Below are 21,864 nucleotides of genomic sequence, written 5' to 3' on the forward strand. Positions count from 1 at the left end.
TTGAATTTACAGTATAGAAATTTTATAATACTGTCATGTATGTATATTATATTTATATTATACTATAATATAGATAATATATATTACATCTTAACATCCTAATTTAGAAAGTATTGATAAATGGAATGAATGATGTTAAAATTTTGAAATATTTGTTTTTTTTAACCAATTTTACTTAAATTTGAGAATTCGTTATTTTAGGAAGTTTTTGACATCTTTGAATTTGATTATCATTAGATTCACATATATATGAAATTCTTAGATTTTATAATTGTGAAGTAGAAGTTAATCGCGTTCCATGTAATATTCACAAATATTCTTTATCTGTTTCACAATTTCTTATTTTAGTTAATTTTATCTAATTATTCGATGATTTAGAGCTTAATAATCATTTTGTAACATTTAATTGTTTTGTATCGTGACGGTAATTTCATTTCAAATAGCGTGCGTTACATAAATCATTCGTTAACTCACGTTGGCGTTGTAATTCCCGAATTCAGCTTGAAGTGCGAGGCCTGTCAAATTGATTAATTCGGAATATGGGCATACCAGCTGCTGTTCCAGTATACATCGCCTTATTTGCAGATATAGCAAATGCTTCGATATCCAACTCCTGGAAACGATACGAACGTTAGTCAAGTCATATACTGTCGTTTTTTTTGGTTCGAACTAACCTGGTGCCACGAAGAGATGGTAGGAAGAATCGAAGTCGCAGGTACAGCATGAAACTAGTCGGTAGACCCAGTAAACCTTTGCTTTTACCGCTGCTTAACCATCCCGGTGGTGCGACTTTATTTAATTTCGTGTCTGGTGGTAACATTGCGAAATCCCCGGCCAGTAGTACGGCCAACCCTAGAGTGAAGTTTTCATCGAGGCTTTCCGCTTGAACAATAGCCTGGAAGGATTTGCGTATACAATGTATAAAATGATATCACAAAACGTGTCTGAGATTAGTAAATTCATATATTATGTTGCTTTAACTGAGAACAGTTTTAATATTGCGGATATAAAACGGTGATTATATAAATGATTTACTTTATAGACGTAAATGTAATATAATTATTTGTTATATCAATTTCTAGCATAAATTGATAGCACAATTTGATATATTTAGTATATTTCTATGTGTGCTATGGATATTTCTACTTATGCAATATGTGTAAGAAACGCGAGAGGCAAAGCTAAAATGGTGTTCGTAAACTACGATTCAGCGCGAAATTATTATGCGAGACAAGCAATTAAATGCAGAGAGCTCGGGTGTGCATTTGATTGTTCTAAAAGATTATTATAGCGCGACATGATACGCATTTCTGCCGCAGACGTAATTTTCTATTGGCGCGAGTCTGCAGGAGTAATCCAATTTGGAAGTTTTCAGCGAGCTCTTGGGCGTTCTAAATCGACCATTTATTAAAAATTGCACGACAAAATACTCTGGTCACGTTCAAAAGCTCGGATTGAGTGGCAGATACAGAGTTGCGAGCAGAGACAACAAAACAGAGACCCATCTTTTTAGATTAGTGAAATTAAATGCCATTAAGGATGTATCAGAGTCTATAAAATGTGACTGAAATTGAAAATTTATACCTTCAATATAAAAATAAATATACATATACATATGAAACAGAAAGTTTAATAAGGTCAATATATTTATATATTTAATGATACCATTTTATAGTTTAAATAAAAATTTTCTCATTTTATTTTAATTAAACAAATTTTTGTATACCTTTTATTTAAATTATTTTTGATCCAAATTCTAAATTGTTGCTAAATGTTTTGTATTGTTTTTAGATAAAATATAGAAAAATTAATAATTTTTTTATAATTTTGTCACATTTTGGTAAAAAATTTGTGCAATATAATAACATATATTAAATTCTTTTGCTTCATTTTTGTGGTTCAATAATAATACATATAATAGAATGATTATTTTCAATTGTTTAATTATCGTAATGGTTTTAGTTTATAATATAATTTTATTTTAACTTTAATAATATTTCTGTAATAGTTCAAAATAATATTGTCATCAATTTATTAGCAGTTTTATTGGTAGTGTCATAAGAAAAGTGTCTGCCTCTAATGTTAGTTTTGAACAAATGTTGAAACACAGATTTTTATGGAAGAAGGAATTGCACAATACGTTCGTCGTCGAGATCACATAACTCGTGGTTTGTGGATCAGTCGTATATAATGATTAGGTTTGGCGGCTCGCCAGAACTTCTCGCGAGTTCACGCCGGAATTTGTGGTCTCGTAAACAACCGGCCATGTCTTGGCTTTCGCGGCCTAAGTGTGGCTTTGAGAGGCCACCGTCGCGCTAACATTACGATCGAACGAGTTCCGCTCGAGAATGGGAGGATAAAGTATATTTTTTAAAAGGTTTTTACCGGGATACATATCGGTAGATTACATTCTTTCGCGGACCCAACAAATGAAAAATAATTTTTTACGAAGCTCTCTTGCGAGATGTGTGATATTTATTTCACTTATATCCAATTTATTAGCGTCATGAAATATAATTTCTTAAAAAAAATTCTTAAAAAAAAAATCTTAAGAGATAAAAAAAGTACATGCAATAAACACATGATAGTACGATTGAAGAATATTACCGAAAATTGAATTATAAATTATTTCATTTAATTTGATTAATTAAAATTGGCGCTTATCATAATGTTTAAATGCGAACAATGTTTATTATTTCTTCATTATCTTTTGGATTAACGTATTACATGTACAAATTTGACAAGGAAAGGAATAACCAATTAATCACTAGATTGATTTGTAGATAAGTGAATGTTATTTGCGAATGACTGTCAGTGAAGTAATGATTACAAATTAAGATCAATGCGTTTCAGATTATAGTTGAACTTTGGAGTATGTTATGAAATAATTTTTTTATTAATAACCTTCAAAAATGCTGAACAAAAACTTTGTACAATATCTTATTTTTTGTTCATCCTTTGTTTAAATTTTAAGACATGCATTATTTCATTATAGTTGATGAAAATTTAACAAAGTTAGTGCGCTATGGTTTTTTAATTACCTGAAATAAATCCCCCGCAGTGACCTTTTGAGGATCACAAGTGACTTCCACGCGTTGTCCTGTTAGCATTATTACAACTATCCGGCCAGAGTTACCCGCCTACACAAACAAACGAGATATTAGTTTACCCATTATTATATCGGCTTTCTTTCTCTCTCTCTCTCTCTCTCTCTCTCTCTCTCGCGGCAACTCTATGTTGATACAAATATTTATGAAATACGCAAATATTAATACAATATTAAAATATGAAAATAATAAATTATAATTATATTTTATACAAAAATGAATGTAAGCTTCAAATATATAAAACACTTATTTTAATTAAATAAAATCAATATTTTATTTTATTTAATTTGGAGTAAAAATAAATGTAATATAATATTAATTGTTAGTTTTTTTTTATTCAAGAGACACAAAATTTTTGAAATTATACTAACATAATCCATATTGCTTATACAATGCCACGTACATAGTAAGGTTGAGGGATGATACCGAAATCCGGTATGGTCTAGTGGCTAGGATACCTGGCTTTCACCCAGGAGGCTCGGGTTCGATTCCCGGTACCGGAAATTTTTTTACTTCATTTTACCCTTGTATAGATAGAAGTGAGTTCTTAAGAGACTCCCTGAATGTAATCCGGTATGGTCTAGTGGCTAGGATACCTGGCTTTCACCCAGGAGGCTCGGGTTCGATTCCCGGTACCGGAATTTTTTTTATTCAAATTTAGCAAAATAAGAAGAATAAATTAAATTATGTTGCAAAAATAATGCAAATAAATTTTATAATGAATTAAGTAACACACTTTTTATTAATATATTTTTTTGATATTTTATCTGTTAAAGGTGATCGAGTTATTGAATAAAAATAGATATTTTATTATATTATATTTTTTTAGAAAGTTAAATATACATTTTTAAATAAAAAATATTTTCTTGTTTATGTTTTATTTCATGTCGGATAATTGCTTAGTAATATTTTATTGTATGGATCCATTAATCACTTTTGCTTTATTCTGTGAAATAAATTGATATTTTGCAATATAATAGAGTATTATATATATATTATTTTAAAAATAATTTCAAGTATAATATAATATTACCGATATTATAGTAATGTACAAATTTTAGCTTCCTTCATTTCAAGTCCGGTATGGTCTAGTGGCTAGGATACCTGGCTTTCACCCAGGAGGCTCGGGTTCGATTCCCGGTACCGGAATTTATTTTTTTCGTATTTTTTTTTTCATTTTTTTTTACATGTGTTGCATAATGTTAGCAAAATAAATTTCAATTTTTTTTAAATTTTGTAACTGCAATATGTCATATTTTTATTTCAATTTTAAATTTAATGTTTTTGATTATATAAATATAAATTGACTTCCTTTTCTAAATAATTAAAATATTAATAAATATCAAATTAAATATAATATAATAAAAAATATTAGTAATTAATAGCATCTAAATTATTGGGTATTAAGTATTTTAATTTAACAATATAATATATAATAATACACTTTCTAAAAATATAATTATCTCTGTATGCTTTGTGATCGTTATTTAGGAAACGATCATCGTTATATCCGGTATGGTCTAGTGGCTAGGATACCTGGCTCTCACCCAGGAGGCTCGGGTTCGATTCCCGGTACCGGAATATATTTTTTGCAATAATAAGGATAAAGTAAAGGACGAATCCGATAAATAAATAGTAATAATTTGTATATGACAAATTATTCTATTCATCGACGACTCTCGGATTTGCCCTTTACTTTATCTTTATTATTGTTTTGACATCTAGAGCTTTTGTTTACTATTATTATTTATATTTATATATTTTTTGATTATACTTTTTTACGTATACTTTAATATTTTTTAAAAATAATTTTTACTTTCTTACATACAAATTCTAAAATAATTTATAATACGTTAAGGAAAATAACGGATAAGAGTGACGGTTCATAATAGTACAGTCACACAACCTCCGGTATGGTCTAGTGGCTAGGATACCTGGCTCTCACCCAGGAGGCTCGGGTTCGATTCCCGGTACCGGAAATTTTTTTTTATTTCACAAAACTTTATGAAGATGTTGATAATAAAGTCGCTTATTAATTTTTTTTGTACATTACAGATGCATCAATTATTTAAATTATTTTTTTATGTCTCTTAATCTTTTTTTTTTTTTTAAAATCAATGTATAGGAGAGAGACAGAGGGAGGAGAGAGATAGAGATAGAGAGAGAGAGAGAGATCAAAGCAGAGTTTAAATATTTTGTTTCTCTCTCTGTGTGTGTGTCTCTCTCTCTCTCTCTCTCTCTCTCTCTCTCTCTCTCTCTCTCTCTCTCTCTCGTTAGATATATAATTTGCTTATATGAAATATATAGTTCATTTATAACCTTAATAATTTAGAATTTATTATAAATGGAAAGTTAAAAATAAAAGATAAATGTGTATATCAAGCAGGTTAAAATTCAATTCAAAATTATTTGCGTCTTTTAGTTATGTATAATATTTTTATTTTCATACCTTGACTTGTCCCACACATAATGTTTTTGGGGGTTGATTGGCACGAACTACAAACTCAGGACCAACACATTGCGCCTTGTTGAAACACCTCGTGGGCCCACCTACGGTTCTATATAAGCGCGACGGTGCTCTTTGAACTGCTTTTCCTCGTCGAGCTCTTGGCCCGTTCCTCACCATGATTCTGAAAATATTTTTAAACGATTTTTCTAAATGTAACAAAAAAAAAACAAATTATCATAGTAAAATATTTCAGTATAAAAAGCAGGATTATAATTTTGACTTACTATAGATAATTACCTATAGTAAGTCAAATGTAATTGATTAACGACGATCTGACGCTAAGAGGCCAGTTTCATTTTTTTCCTCTATCTTTTTCTCTGTCACGTGATTAATATAAATTGAGTAAAGCGCAGCTTTTCATTTGGCATAAGAGACCACGATGCACCTAATTATGCAGTGAACCGAACCTCCTACAGCAAAATTTCGCAGACAGACATCACGTGAAACGCTATATACAGTGATGTAAACGAACTCTCGCATCGAGTTTAATTAAACTTTAACTGGAGTAGAATCCGGATGCTTTTTTAGGGCATCACTAAATGTTCTCCTTGTCTTTTGCTTTTCTCATCTTTCTCTTTTCTTCGTATTCTGTCCTTCACCGAGAACTTACCGTGATAGAAGGTCGCACGTTTTCTCAGAGCCAAAATTAATTTTTGCGATTAGGAATGTAATGTTCAAGGGGGAGAACAGCAAAAATTTGTGAAAATATTATAACATAAAAAACATACTTGAATTTATTTAAAATTTTAAAAATACCAGGTGATTGAATTAAAAGTCATTGTTTAACATTTTATGAAATATTATTAATGTAAATAATACGGTTAATAGATTAAAGGTTATGAGTTATATATATATATATATATTACAATATGTCATTCAAGATTAAATGTCAAAGTTGCAAAGTAATGCAGTGAATATTTTACATTGGATATTGTTTTGTAAGCAACTTTAATTTAACCACTTTGATTTCAACTTATTATAATTTTTACAACAAAAGTATTAATTATTCCTATTTAACATAATATGTGCTTTTGTTTTATTTCCGCTTGAATGTTCATAAAATCTAGGGCTCCGTAACTCTTATAAAGGTCAAAGGGTGCTACCGCGCGCCATCCACGCCGCGTTTCGATCTTCCACAACGAACATAGATGCTGAGCAGTCGATCAGCATGCATTCGACTACTAGCTGCATCATCCAGTTGGTTTTTATGCGCTCTGAATGTATTCTGAGCCCGTCAAGTAAGAGATAGGACATCCAGCCATTATCAATAAGATATCTGTCTCATTCTATTTTGTAATCCTAGCGAAAATAGAAATTGGACCGTATAAGTCGAATGTAACGGAAAAGTATAATAATAGAAGCGTAAACGAAGCTTTTAGGAGGCGAAAATCGACACTGTGAAACGTAAAGTAGGCATTTACGCTTCTTTTATGTTTCGTTGTTTCAATTTTCTCCTAGAAGTTTCATTTATGCTTCTGTTACTCTCCTTTTATATTCAACTTATTCTTCGATTTTTATTTTCGCTAAGAAAAAACGTAGATCTATTGTTATTTACGACTGCGTAAGAGAAAGCAATTAAAGCAAAATAATTATTTTACTTTCATCGTATGTTCCTTATTACATGTGGCGGATCAATCCAAAATCATTACTCAGTGCTTTAATTTTACTTGAGGAACTCTAATGAACTGTTCGAAAGCACGATGTATCAGAGGAAAATTATCTCTGACGTGTCTCTCTATTATAGAGTGAACCCCTCGTAAGCGCTTATTAATAGGAACATGCGACTGGGAGGCAAAACTTAGTAATGCGGGTCGCGCATGAAGATCGCGAAATTGTTTCACGTCTCTCATATGTCCTTATTTGCTTCCTTATTACCTCAAAACGCTCGTTTCCGTTGTAAGCTTGAACGAATGAATTTCTGGTAGAGAAAGAGTAAAAATTTAAAGAAATAAATTCATGGATTATCCGTAATCCGACATTATCGTTATATAAAATTGCGAGTTTACTTGCTCTTGCAGTATATAAATACGGTGCATAATGTTTTATATTAGTGTCTTCTTAAGAAAGAGCTTTGAAACCTTACGAGACATTTCTCAGAGAGATAAATAAAAGGACGTTTAATTAAAGAATGGAACTACCAGAAACACTTTTCTTTTTCTTTTCTTCTTGTGCTAAATGAAATTGATTATTGATTAAAATTTTATCTGCTAGCTTAGGTAGTTTGTAACGATTCGAAATAGCAAATTGGATCGGGATTAAATGTTTTTTCTCTAATAATGAGTAAACTGCAATATGTAATTCAATTTTCTGACGAATAATCTACTTTCTTCTTTCTTTTATTGCAATAGAAAGTTAACGTGTAATAGACCGTGGTAAACTAACGCAGATAATTGATTATAATACCTATAAGAAATGAGAGAAACCTACCTGGGAGGCTTTGCTGGCGGTTCCGTGTGGCTATTACATTCCGAATCGGAGAGAGCGGTTTTTCTTAAGGTAGTAATAATTCGAGGTGGTTTTGGGGGTCCTTGCAGTCCTCTCAGTCTCATAGTGGTTGCTGAACTTTGTTGCCGTATCGTTTGTCCTTTTTGCGTAATATCGACACATCGAGATTCGGTCGTTGCTACGCTCGGCTGTGACAGTCGCTTAAAATCTTCGTCAGTTTGCATCCTGTTTGGCAGCTGCGGATTCGAGTGTTGCCTTTGCAAGAGCACTCTTCCCGAAGGCGTTCGTCCGTATATATCTTCGTGAAGACGTTCATTTGGTTGGGAAGTTATATCAGGTTGAGAATGACCGGTATTTGAAGGATGCCTATTTTTGAAAGAGTTTTCAATTAATATCTCAGAAACGCGCGAGAAAAGAATATTGCAAAGTATAGAAAAAAATTAACCCTTTGTTTTATAAACAATATCGATTGATTTCTCTAAATATAAGTATGCGAATGTTATCCAGTGTGTACCTGTTTATCGATGACGATCTACCATAAACCTCGTCGCCGTGACAGATCGCGGGAGATTTCGCAGACAATCCATTGACTCGCACATCCTGGGAGCTCAGGAAGGGCTTAACTGGCAGAGCATATATCGGGTCGTTGTAAACATTCCCGTCGGGATTACCGTCGACCATCGCGCTCGTCGTCGTTGGTAGATTGCCACTACTCCTGGTATGTTGAAGTCGCGTGTAAACCGGCTGCGAGTACGTCCTCGAGTGATGATGCATCCGACGTGTCGTCGCTGGTCCTATCGATCGGCTGCCGCTTTGGATATCCAGCTGCGATTGAAAGTGCGTTCTGTAGGCGCTAAGGGCAGTATCCCTATATGGTTGTGGTTGTTGTTGCTGTTGTTGCTGCCGTTGTTCCTGCTGCTGCTGTTGCGAGTCGCATAAGCTCGTCAAATTGGGATGCGATTGGGAATTGCGCGATTGTGCCCTGAAATGCGTTCCTTTCGCGTGTTGATGATTATAATGATAACTACGATGATCCTGCTGACCCTTTAGTGGCTGTTGTACATAATCCTGTTGTTGGTGAAGCGAGCGAAATTGATTAGCCTGACGTTGAATGTGATCGTGTTGTTGCTGTTGCCGTTGCTGGAGAGCTAATTGATTCGGTAAATATTGCCCGACACGAGTCTGGTGTTGAATAGACGGTGGTTGACCATTCGCAACTTGAACGTAGTCTTGCTGCTGTTGTTGCGGATGATGATGATGCCCGTAGATTTTCTGTTGGTTCAATTGCTCAACCATATTCCGTGTCGGGCACAGAGCATTCAGCTGCATTGCTCGTTTCCGTGCGGCGTATTGCGGCGACCTCACAACCTCTCGATACATCTCCATTACTATGTGTGTGAAGGGCCTTGCTTGTAGACGTGTCCGACAATATTCGGATATTACCTGCAAAGCAAGAACATGATACTGTAGTATTGTCTAGTCTATTAAGGTGTGGATGGCTTTTATTGATATCTGATACAGGAAAGAATCCGTGATAAAAACAAAAACTGTAGGAGTAGAGAGAGAGAGAGAGAGAGAGAAGAATTGCAATCTTATATGTATGATTAGTATCGTGAAAAATATAATCTTTTTCGATTAGAGAATTCCTGAAAAATTCAAAATTAGAGATGTGTAATACATTAAGTTTTGATGTCAATGATTAGTATAATTAGCATTATCCTGTGGCGTGAAATTTAATTTAATTTAATGGCGTAGAATTTAATTTAATATATATATATATATATATCAGATAAACGTTCATGCAAATCTTCAAGTTCGCAGTAATCATCCCAGGCATAATATGATCGTGCAGATGCGTTTATCGTGCTACCCAGCGCGCCGATTATCTAGTTTCGAAACTTTCACGACGCGCAGTAGACGAACTATTAGCTTAAGAAGACAATAGTTGTTGTCGTAATTCTATAGATCCTGCTAAGCTAAGATCCTTAGAGGAAGTGCTAATATCTATTAACGCGTCATTGTGTTCCCTATGATGATGAATACAAAACGTAGAGTCAAAGATTTTAAGTATATATGTAAGATATTCTCTTTTCAAAAAGATTTCATAGTGAAATTATATATATCATTGATGAAGACGTTAACTGTATATCATTAACTAGTACGTTGCTTTTGGATCTATTCGTCGTGACGCTAACTTTCAGCTTTATTGCTCGAAACCAATTAGAATTCTAATCAATTGAGATAGTTCTAATAAATTTCAATTGGGTGGTATATGCGTTCGTAGTTTTTCATTCCTCGAGTGTTTCTTCTTCCGGTTTTTATATAGTTTTTATATTAGATAAACATTTTAATAAATTTCAGAAATGATAAAGAAATTATTTCTATATACATTGTTTAATAAATAAAAAGTCAGTTCTAATATGTAATATTAAGTAATGAATTGATAAAAATTTTTAATTAAGAATAGAATTTAGACAAGTATGTATATTAATCAGTTAGAAAATTTAATGCGGACATATTCGAAAACTAATAAATAGGATCGAGACGACCTCTTATTCAGCTACAATAGAAATTTCTTAACGCGTAAGAGCAATGAACAGAGACCTGAAATTGATAGTTTCATTACACTGGGACATTAAGAAATAAGCGATGTGTGGGAAGAGTAATAGATGTGTAGACCATTATTTTTAACAAATAACGGCAAATGGTGCTCCGCTGGCTATTAATTCGTGCCACGATTGGCATCCACCGCCGTCTTCTGCGAAGTCAGTGAGGCACTCGTCTTAACCCGGGTGTGTTCAGCCACAAACTTGCTTTATCCGCGCGGATAGATACAGCCAAGCAAAGTAGGTACTCGAGCGGATAATTTATTGGCGGCCGCCGAGGATTCCTCGTAGAAACTGCGGTTCCGCATTACGCCGCATGCCGTGTGCCCTCGTCTTTCCGCCTCCCGGCCGGTCGATTTCATCAATTTCGGGGGTTATCGGGGTTGCAGCTGCAAAATTATCGCGGTCCGAGATGAACGACTTATTATGGCCGCTGCGCCGCATCACCTCGTTCTTCGCGCGCGATAACGGTCGCCACGTTTTTGAGATTGCTGCCCGTTAATCATCGAGCTTGGCGAAATTATCGTAGGTATGTGTATGTGGCCCACCACCCTCGTATGCAATTTCACGTTCCGGATCGCCGCTCGTTGTGTCGTTCCAGGCACGTTAAACCCCTGAATGATCCACGGAATTGTATGCGAACCGGTTTACGAATTTATTTCTTGTAATGTCGCAGTCGCCCCTAATGATGTGTCCCCTTCTTGCATAAAATAATCTTTTAAGAACGAGATTTGAATCCGCTATTTAGCTTGCACAAATTTATGGGTGGCTTCATTATACAATGAACATCGTTTTAACTCGATATATTGTTATATTCACTTGAGCCGTTATAAAATCTGAGTGTATATTCTATGTAAATTGTTTTATTTATTTCTGATATTGGCGTGCTAAAAGTCGAGCAATATTACGATTTTTCTCGCACATAAGTTCTCTTATTTACAAATTAAAGATAAGAAATTTGTTTTCTTTTTTTATCCCCAAGTTTTATACATATTATACAGAAAAGTAAGGAAAAAAATTGGTTTCTTTTTTATTAATACGCGTTTCAAGGCTTTAATTGAAAAATTTTGAAAGAATCGCGACACGTGGATGGATTCGTGCGAAAATATGCAACGCACTGTGTCCTCGTGATGTTGCAACGTGCGACCGCATCCTCTATCATACTATCTGTTCGCCCTAATATTTACACGTGGGAGAAATCTGCATTGCACGTATCTCCCGTCTGTTTGCTGTCTGATCAAAATAATTTAATCATATGCGGGGGTGTCGCACGAATCCATCGCCCACGATTAAATTTCATCTTGCCATTTGCATCTGTATAATGTCGTTGAAAATTCGATGAATAGGTAGAAATCGCCTGTATGCATTATTTCCCCTCGTTAAATCCTCTCGGCGTTAATAACAAAACTACGTAATGGAAAATTTTTATGTCGACATCGCACCTGGAAAATACGTTTTAATTCTAAATGTGAGCAAGAGAAACGGGAGTTGCAATTAATATTAATCTTATTTTGTTTATTACACGGGTAGACTATACCGACAGTCAGCAGAAATTAATTTGATGCAATATATCGTACATTAATAACGTATTTATATTCTATACAAAATCATTATATACCAAATTTATTTATCCAAATAATAAACACATAAACAACATGCGTTTGAAATATCATTTGATGGGTTAAAGTTAATATTATAAAGAGATAAATATATATTTCTTTAAATTTTAATATTTTGTAAAGACATTTGTGTATATATTTTTTTGTAAAAACGTCACACATGAAGCGTGCGATTGTATATTAAATGATACATTTTTTACAACAATGTAAAGTATTTTCTATCACACATATCATTTTCATTATCTTTTTTACGTGACATGCTTCGAATGTGTTGTACCACAACTCATTGATCTATTATATGCGGTTGGCGATTGTTAGAGCGAATTCGTTCAATCAATTGACTTTCAGTTTGTATTAAGGCTTATATATATTATATATGTGTACATATATATAAAATATATAAATATTTCATATAAATATAAACAATATATGTACAGGTATAAGATAATATGTATATGTATACGTATACACATGTATATCTAGATAAACATATAATAATAAGATATTTTTAAATAAAATTTTAAACGCTATGTTCTATGTTTTTCGCTATGATAAATTCTTTTTCAAATTAAGAGTTTCTTATTCTTTGGAAAGGAAGAGAACGCCACGTAATTTAATTAGTCACGATTTACACAACTTTTTAATTGAAGACATTAAGTATCTTTGGAGTCTTAAATTAATATTTTATATTAAAACAAAGTTTCAAATAATATCAAACTTGCAACAGTTATAATTAAGCTACTATCTAAATTATAAATTGAGCACACGTTTATTATCTCAGCGTTATCTCGATACATAGCTACGGACATTTCTCTTTTGCTTTATATAGTTAATTAAATTTCACAATGTAGTATTCAATCAGATATTAAATATTATTTCTGACTCGCTCATTCTTCGGGTTTCACTTAGAAACACGTATATTCACTGTTGCAATACGACATCTCACGTCACTATTCCTTGTCACGCAAATCATCGCTGCTTGCTTGTACCTCGGATGTCGTCTCGACGTACAAATGCTGCACGTGCAGCCTGCTCGCTCTGTCCGTGATAGGTGATTCAATTAAAGCGAGCTTTCATGCAAGCCGACGGCGGATACCCAAGGGCCGCATGGTGTCGTGTGGCTATGATTAAGTCTATGTGGTCTATCGATTAATTCCGTATGAACATTACCAAAGTTGGACACATAAGCTAAGTATAACTAAAATTTTCTTTTACATGAATTTATTACGGAAAAGAGAATCCGTGATGAAATTGATTATTCAATTCGATTCTCTAATTGATCAATTGAATTTCTATTAATTCATTAGATGTAAAGAAAATCACATTCGCGCGATATTTTTTACTGTTTAAATGAAAAATATGTGTAGTGCTGAATTTTGATATTCTTAACAACGATATTACAATACTTGTTGTTATACAGTATGTTCTGTTTTCTGTGAATCGTAATTTAAATAATCAAAACGGTATAGTATAAAACGGAAATTATGAGAAAAATAACTTTCATGCAAATGCAGAAGCATATTCTACATAAAATACCTGACTCTTGCAATTATGATTTATATAATAGATGCATGTCTATGCAGATACATGGACTCTCTACGCATAAAGATTAGACGTATACAGATTTGATATAATATATAGTCGCAGTTACAAACTCGAGTGTCTCTGACACGCTGGGTCTCAAAATTTCATCGTCACGTAATGTCGCGTGTTATTGGCGACAAATTGCTTTATTATTCTCATCATAGAGACGACCTACCCTTTCTTGATACGCGTTATGCATTCCTCATATGTTAGTGCCTAATTCCAGTCCTCATACGAATTCGCGACGTATTACTCACCATTCGTATTTGTGATGTGGAAATTGATTTTGTTATGTACTTGCAGTACTTGGAATTAAGTATTATTAATTCGCGGGTTGTCAAAATTCAAGTTGTAGTGAAACACGTTGAATATACTTGTGATCCGTGATCATAGTTTTTTGACAACTTCTTTGGTGTATACTCATTAAAAAACAGTTATAAGCAATAGAAAAAGTATCGGAAAAGCATTGAAAAAAAATTGCTATATTAAAAAGAGGTATTTAAAACTCAAAATATTTAATTTAAATATTACAGAAATATAGAATCATGCTGTTTATTTAAATTGTGTTATTATTTTTCGCGATTAAGGTATTGCGATTATAATACCTGAATTTATCGTGAAATAAAATATACCTTAAAAATAACAGAATATATCAAATAAATCATAAATATAATGTAAACAAGGAAGATTAAAATATATATTATCGGATACAGTCTGCATCAACGATAAATATACGTTTATCTGTCTGCAGACATATCGGACAACTACCAACTGAATGATGAAACTCGAGAATTGAAAACTGTTTTGCGATAGATACGTATGGAAAATGATGCGTTGTTACAGAGGGCAGAGTGAAATATCGAACGCTGAAGAGTCACTTTAAACGATACTGGCTGATTTATTTCGTACCGTCGATAGTGCGCACACAATGAACTTTGGAATTTGAAACTATCTACCCGCACCTCGCGGCAAAATCGGCAAAAAAGTCTCAGCCTTTTATTAGCAGATTGTACGCTTCGCACAATGTTCGCCAGTTATGTAAGTTTACATGTGTGCGCACGAGTGTTTGTCCTGACGATGAATGAACGTGCGGCAGTCTTTTGGAAAGTATGAGGAAAACACGCATTAAATATATATATATATATATATATATTATAATGATAAATCTTGAAAAGATTGACGGAAGTTGATGGAAATGCAACGAGAAAAAGAAACTTTTAGGATGGAGGTAATTCTGGAAGAATTTCATTAAAACTTAAGAACTTACGTCGAGTAAATTCATCAAGGAGGCACGTCTGCGAGGATCAGGCTCCGTCATGGCAGCCAACACTGATTGTAAAGCGGAAGAGGGTGAAACAGAAACGGTCCCCGTCAACGCCGTTGCTCTGGGAGTCGTGTCCAATAATGCCCTGCCTAAAGAATACATCCACATCTGAAATCAAAATGAGATTAATCTTTATTTAGCACATTAAACATTAAATGTGATTAATTGCAAATATACGTTTAACGTTTATTTAAAAATGCAATAATAGCATTAAATAATATCAGTGCAACTGTATTCAGGATTTCTGTCACGTTATAAGCTATTTATCGATTCTTGTTTGTTCCAGATTTACCATGGCATCCGTTAATGGTAGATTTCTGATATCATTTCGAGAAGAATAATGCTAAAATGTAGCTCTGTAACAGTTTTTAAATGAAAATAACTTGATTGATCAAATTATTCTGAATTCGCGCGCTCAAGTATAGCACAACAGTGAAGTTTTTAAATAAAAGTCTTATTTTTTTTTTATGATAATATGATTTTGTATACTTTTCACTATTATTCGATGTGCCATACCTGAACATGCAAATTCTGGACAGTTTAATTAGTTAAACTTTTCTCATTTAAAAACTATTGTAGCCTCGACATTTTAGTTTTAGGATTTTCGTTTCAAAATGCTCTCAGGAATTTACTATTAACTGATATTACGGTAAATGGGATATCTCGTATAATATATTTAGCAATGTTAAATATATATTAATTTAAATATATACTAAATTTTAAACTTGCGATAAATTTTAAAATGCACTTTATTATTATGCGCGTACAAAAAATTATACCATTTAATTTATAATAATGATTAAAAGAAATGACTAGCTAGACGTATATAAAGAGAAATATTATTTCTGTTAAGCTCACGATAAATTTTGAAATGTTTCTTATTCTGAATGATGTTTAGCATTAGACTCATAAATAAAAAAGTGATATTATCTGAAGAAGAGCACTCTCAGGAACAACTTTTGTATCAGGTAAACTGTGCATGTGTATATCAATCTCGAAAGCAGAGTCTGTTTCTATCTAAAGCGGATGCAATAATCGAATTTTTCTTATTTCCGCAACAGAACACGTATATATAATACATACGCATCTAAAAACATCTAGGAGGATTTTGTAGATTTAAGAAAGTATTTAGTTATCAATATTTTTATTTGTTTTTTGAAAAAACAATGTTGTCCGATACTTTCATCGATAATACTAAAAAATATCGACTGTGCAGACTTCATATCTTCGATGCTTGAAAAATAAGCATCGATATTATTTGATACCTTCCATCGGATGCTTGAAAAGAATAATAAACAGTATAGCGTCGATATGAATAACTCCTTATCACGTGACATTTTTTTGTCAGTTTTAATTACTTTTTGCCGGTGTATTTTATTTCATTTAGCAGCGCAACGTTATTTGTCAGCATTTATAATTAAACGTCAGAATAGCGAGATCTTTATGAACTCTATTATGAATTTTTATATTGACTTGGTGGCTTTCTCATTTATTTACACGAAAGGGAAGCAACGATGTTGCACATAGTTATAGCACCTGTGCGCTACTCTCACCGTGTCACAGAGATCATTCTAACAGCTCGCCTGTGCATTGTGTCACGCAGTGAAAAATGTAAGAGCGACAATCGCCGGAAAGTCGAGTGCTTTTTCGTGCTGGCTTTATGTCGCCCAGGTAATCGTCGTTGTGTACTATGATACTGCAGCCACCACCGGTGGGAGTTTCATGCTTTCCAGGAAAGTAGAATCGTGACGTGAATGTCAAGACGCATAAAACTCTGTTATCAATGATGGATTTAAAACATTTCAGATCAAAAGTATAACTCAAGCGAAAAATATTGTTTGATTAATTCTTCGACAAATTTTGATTGAAATATTTTTTTGGCATCTCATGCATGTAGTGCTTTGTAAAAGATAAAAAATTACAGTAAACGTTAGAATATATATGTTTATATGTTTAATTCCGATTAATTAATTAGTATAATATCATTATCTTATTAATTAATTATGATTCTAAGTTTTTTTATTATTTTGTATTGCAATGTGTGAGCAGTGTGAACTAAAATATTCATCTCTTTCAAGTTCATGACTCCAAATACATGATTTAAAATCGTAGAATAGAAACAGATTACAGGAAAGTTAATGAATCACTGTTAGTTTTTTTCATTTATTATATTAAAAACATAAATTGTAAAAAAAAGAATCTTACGTACTTTCTTATTATAGTTTCTCATTATCGTTTCTACTAAATACTGCTGACAAAGTAGTAATTATTTCTAATGTAGAAGTACGGTTATCATACTTTTCGCTGTATGCAGTGAAGTTTCTCAATGCCCTTCCTTCGTTAAAATCGTGTTGCTACAAATCGAAATTCATTTTTTGATACGTTTTAAAGTATCGTTGATGGAAATGCATCAGTACTTTATTTGATTGAAACTGAATATTGCATCTTGATGCTGGTTTACGTGACAGAGAGAAAACAGATTGAAATATTATATTCTAACGAGTTTTATTGAAAGAACTTTGTATTTTGCATTTAATCGATACCGCGCTTTCGAAATAATTAATATTAGTCCGTATCGTAATTTCGTATGGAAAGAGAAATATTCATTGTTCAAACTTCTAGAATATTTTCTTGCTTCTATTACCGAATCTTAATTTTAGAGTAATAAAACATATAAAATGCGAAAGTTAACAATGTTGTTAACTTTTACTATGTTGAATTGCTTCTATATACGGTTTTGGTTTTGTTCACATTATAACTTGCGTCAGTAAACTATCATATTATTTCTATTTGGACATCGATAAATGTATACACTGTTTATAAAATGGAAGCTATCTAAGTTTTTCACGATTTTTCACGACGGGTATTTTTCAATATGTATTAGAATATTGAATCGTAAAAGCATATTTCCTATCTTTTGTTCTTTCCTCACTGGCTTTATTCACTTTCGTCATATAATCTTGTATAAACATTATATTCACCATCATAAACATCATGAGTTTTATTTCTATTTCAATAGTTACGTTCTTCGCGTAAATAACGTATAAACGCGTCTCTTTGTGTGTTTAACGAGCGATACGCGAATGCAGTAGGGTAATCAAGATTACGTGTTTTCAGCGAGGTCTTATCTCTTCGTTAGGAGTGAAAGTGAGATAGAGGATTCGGAATTGATGATATAAAAGAACGATACGTCAAAGTTTATTTATCGTACGTGTCGTTTGTTTTTCCTTTAATCTGCAGGAGATAAATACCGGTCTGTGCAATGATACAACGGGACTCCGTCCGGCTGTCAACGAGAAGAAAGGATGGCGCTAAAGAGGAGCGAAAGAGATCGCCGTTGGGGGTGGAGGATGGAAAAGAGAGCGAAAAAATCCGACGAACGTGCCGGAAAAAAAATGCAAGAGGGACCATAGAAAGGGCGCTAGGATTTTGCTAAAGGTACACAAAAACCCGCTTCACCCTCTGTTGCATCTCTCTTCGTTCTTCGAGTTCTCTGAACAGTTGGCGCGAGGCAACAGCGGATTCGTTAAAAATTCACCCTGCACTGAAACGCGGAAGTCGAGCAAATAAAAAGTCGTCGAGCCGTCAAAGGACGGCTACGGCGGCTTAATCCTCTTCACGCTGAAAGGATTTTAATAGGACGCGTTAATAATTCTCCATGCACGATACTCTTTTAATTATACCATCGGCCTCGCCCTTTCGTAAATACTACTATAATTTATATACGTGTGTATATAATTGAATGATTGGAGAAATGAAAATGTTCCTAATGAACGTGTTTCCTTTCATCTGTTTCACGACGTTCAATTATTCGACTCTGTTTCGAATGTTTACTTTTATCAGTATAATATCGCATTATGTGATTGAACATTCGAAAGCTTATTCAAACGTTTCATAAATTTGGACAACTAAGCTTCGTAAATAGAATCGATTAAAAAAAGAAAGAATTTGTAGGAGATGCAAAGAAAATTAATCTTGAGATAACGCCGTTAAAAATGTTAGCATATTGTAAGTTGCAATTACGTAATAGAGGAACAGATGTGTGTGTGTGTATATATAATACCAACAAATGGGAATACGTATTCTAAAGTCTTTCGAGTGACGGACGTCGGTCAGAGGGTAATTCGTTATTGGATTAATGGCACGTCATTAAGTACTGTGCTGAATATGACGTACTTTTTCCGAATCCGTGTCCGAATATACGCGGCCGGGTCGATACTCTGGTGGCAGGTATGCCCGAGCAGTTTCCGGCGGTGCGAGCTGCAGCAAAACCCTACCACGTAGTGTCAGTTCCAGCGTATGTGGAGTCACCACTGGTCCTGCTCTCGAACCACCCACCACACCTCCATCTGAAACAAATATTAATGGAAAATATAAGATTGTCGTCAGAACCACAAATTTACTTCTACTTCGTATAACCCAGTAAAAAGTTGATAAAAATATTTTTAAACTTGAAAAAAAATCGCTGAAAAATTATTTCATCGTGATTTACTCGTATCATATCTACTTTGGTAATTATGAATAATTTGCACACAGTAAACATACTTGATTAAAATTATTATTCTAACGTAGAGTTTTATGTAATAAATTCTTTCAAAAAGGCATAAATTACGTTTGAATATAAAATCGTGAATATATATTCATTTTTATTATTTAAAAGTTGCTTTTAGAATATGAAAGCTTAATTCTATATGAAAAAATCTCTAAATGATAGGGCATAAAAAAAACAAAGTCTGTCAGATTTTGTGCAATGGTAGCTTTTAGTAAAAAAAATTCATTAATCTGTTTTAATCGTATAAAGTATATAATGTAATTATAGAAACATCTTTCTCTTCTTTAGAGAAACGCCAATCTGGCATGTTTTGATTTACTGACACGACTTTGTGTTATATTATATAATAATTACGACTTGTCGCTGGAAGCAATCATACACGTGCGAAAGTATTTACGAAGTGAGATTAGGGTTATAATTAATTTTTCGGCTAAATAGTTATAACCTGCGGAGTGACTGACACGCGTAAAAGGCAGGCAAAAGTTGGTCGCAGGTGCGCATGTGAGGACTCTCACTCGACAAGGGGATTTTCCGGAAATTGCTCGGTTTATTTACTGCGATCGTGTGTCCTCGCCAATTCAAATCATTTATTATCATTTTTTTTACACGTGTTGCATGCTTTCAATGTTCACTATCTCTTCTCTATCTGTTTTCTGAAATTCTATTTTAAATAATTATGCTAAGCGTTCGAAACATTTTATAATTGAAAGGAAAACACATCGAGGTAGGGAAAGATTGAGGAAACCGCGAATGAATTCGACCTCTCCTTCTCCTGTAATCTTGTAAAATCGTGTTTTCATCGATCGTATCGATCTGCGCCTCCAATTGCTTCAATATCGGACTAGATAGGTCATTCGTCGATTTCTCGAATATTTGTGCTGAATGATGGAAATCAAGTTTTACAGCAATTTCTCTACAAACTCTTCTGCAAGTGGATACACCTATATTTTAGACAGTAAAAATTTTTATATTTTTGTGCAAATTTTGTTATGATGCTTCGAAACTCCATTCTTTAAACAACAAAAAACAGTTTTACCTTGTTTTTGCTTTTGTTTTAGTCCTTATGAAAACAGTAGTGGAAAGATGAAAAATTGTGCGTTGATAGAAGGGTTAAACGTATAATTAGTAGAAATTTTAAGTATTATTATATTTCACAGCTGTGTGTGTATGTAGGGGAAGGGAGGGCAAAGCGGAAAATATATGGCAGTAAATACTTTTTAAATACCTATTCCTATATCCGAACGCGCCACGGTTGGGACTTAAGTATGCGTACGGGTCGCTATCTTATTTCGTAATATAGTAATTTATAAAGTCCCTCGGATATTTGATAGGTGCATGATATTTTTCGCTTTGCCCTCCCTTCCCCTAAGTATTTTGTAAAAACATCAGAATTATTTTATTCTAATCTTAATAACGTCACATTTTTCATGGAAACGTTACTTTGTAATAGCAAACAGTTTGGCCTGACCATCCATTATACCGCTTCCGTTATAAATCCTGCATAATTCGCCATTGGGGTGCTAATTCTGCGCGTGTCACGGACATTAACAGCCTAATGGTGGGCTAAAGCGCCTTGACACGGAGAATATTCTCCCGCGAGTACTCCCTGGTAATTTACGTAAGCGCTCCGACCGACAAATTCTTCCCCTTCCGCTGTGTCCCTGTAAGAGCACCAAGGAAATTAGCGAAGACTGCTAGAATCGATACACTAACCGTTTAATACTGAGCGCGCTCGATTAACTTGAATTAATGTGTGAGCAGACGCTTGAATCATTTTCTCATTCCATTTTAATTAAAAGATATATATATGATATTTTAAACTGACAGCGCAGTTATTACGTAACACTATGACCTTTTCGTATTGTCGTTCGGAAGGCATTTTATGGAAAGTTTTTTTGTTCAGCGATACGAGACGCGATTTCTAATTTCACCAGTAGTCAATCTCCGCGAACGATCGGACAGGTCTCCGTGTAAATTAGAAAGCAGAGACGCGTCGGACGGGACGCTCCAAGCGATAAACTATTTCCGTTCTATGAAGATTTAAGCTCTAAGGAAATTAGGTGGATCTGAACGGATCGACGCGTTCCCTTGACAAATCTTGGATAATCTCTAGATGGA

At 33.5% G+C, this 21,864-nt stretch overlaps 1 protein-coding gene and 5 non-coding genes across 6 annotated transcripts in view; 5 read left to right on the forward strand and 1 right to left on the reverse strand.

Moving 5' to 3' along the window:
* Positions 1-21,864, reverse strand: part of LOC108771498 (uncharacterized) — a 98,234-nt gene that overhangs the window by 11,343 nt on the left and 65,027 nt on the right. The window contains exons 3-10 of the mRNA XM_018536815.1: positions 19,371-19,543; positions 15,138-15,302; positions 8,576-9,504; positions 8,044-8,427; positions 5,557-5,737; positions 3,042-3,140; positions 675-895; positions 475-613 (exon numbers count right to left, since the gene is read on the reverse strand). Coding sequence (XP_018392317.1) covers positions 475-613; positions 675-895; positions 3,042-3,140; positions 5,557-5,737; positions 8,044-8,427; positions 8,576-9,504; positions 15,138-15,302; positions 19,371-19,543 — 2,291 coding nt within the window. The remainder of the gene's footprint in view (positions 1-474; positions 614-674; positions 896-3,041; positions 3,141-5,556; positions 5,738-8,043; positions 8,428-8,575; positions 9,505-15,137; positions 15,303-19,370; positions 19,544-21,864) is intronic.
* Positions 3,539-3,610, forward strand: TRNAE-UUC (transfer RNA glutamic acid (anticodon UUC)). The gene has a single exon. It is a non-coding gene; the product is annotated as a tRNA-Glu (tRNA).
* On the forward strand, positions 3,677-3,748 carry TRNAE-UUC (transfer RNA glutamic acid (anticodon UUC)). Its single transcript has one exon. It is a non-coding gene; the product is annotated as a tRNA-Glu (tRNA).
* TRNAE-UUC (transfer RNA glutamic acid (anticodon UUC)) lies at positions 4,185-4,256 on the forward strand. Its single transcript has one exon. It is a non-coding gene; the product is annotated as a tRNA-Glu (tRNA).
* TRNAE-CUC (transfer RNA glutamic acid (anticodon CUC)) lies at positions 4,617-4,688 on the forward strand. Its single transcript has one exon. It is a non-coding gene; the product is annotated as a tRNA-Glu (tRNA).
* TRNAE-CUC (transfer RNA glutamic acid (anticodon CUC)) lies at positions 5,015-5,086 on the forward strand. Its single transcript has one exon. It is a non-coding gene; the product is annotated as a tRNA-Glu (tRNA).

This window comes from Cyphomyrmex costatus, unplaced genomic scaffold (genome assembly GCF_001594065.2).
Source record: "Cyphomyrmex costatus isolate MS0001 unplaced genomic scaffold, Ccosl1.0 scaffold159, whole genome shotgun sequence".
Lineage (NCBI taxonomy): Eukaryota > Metazoa > Arthropoda > Insecta > Hymenoptera > Formicidae > Cyphomyrmex > Cyphomyrmex costatus.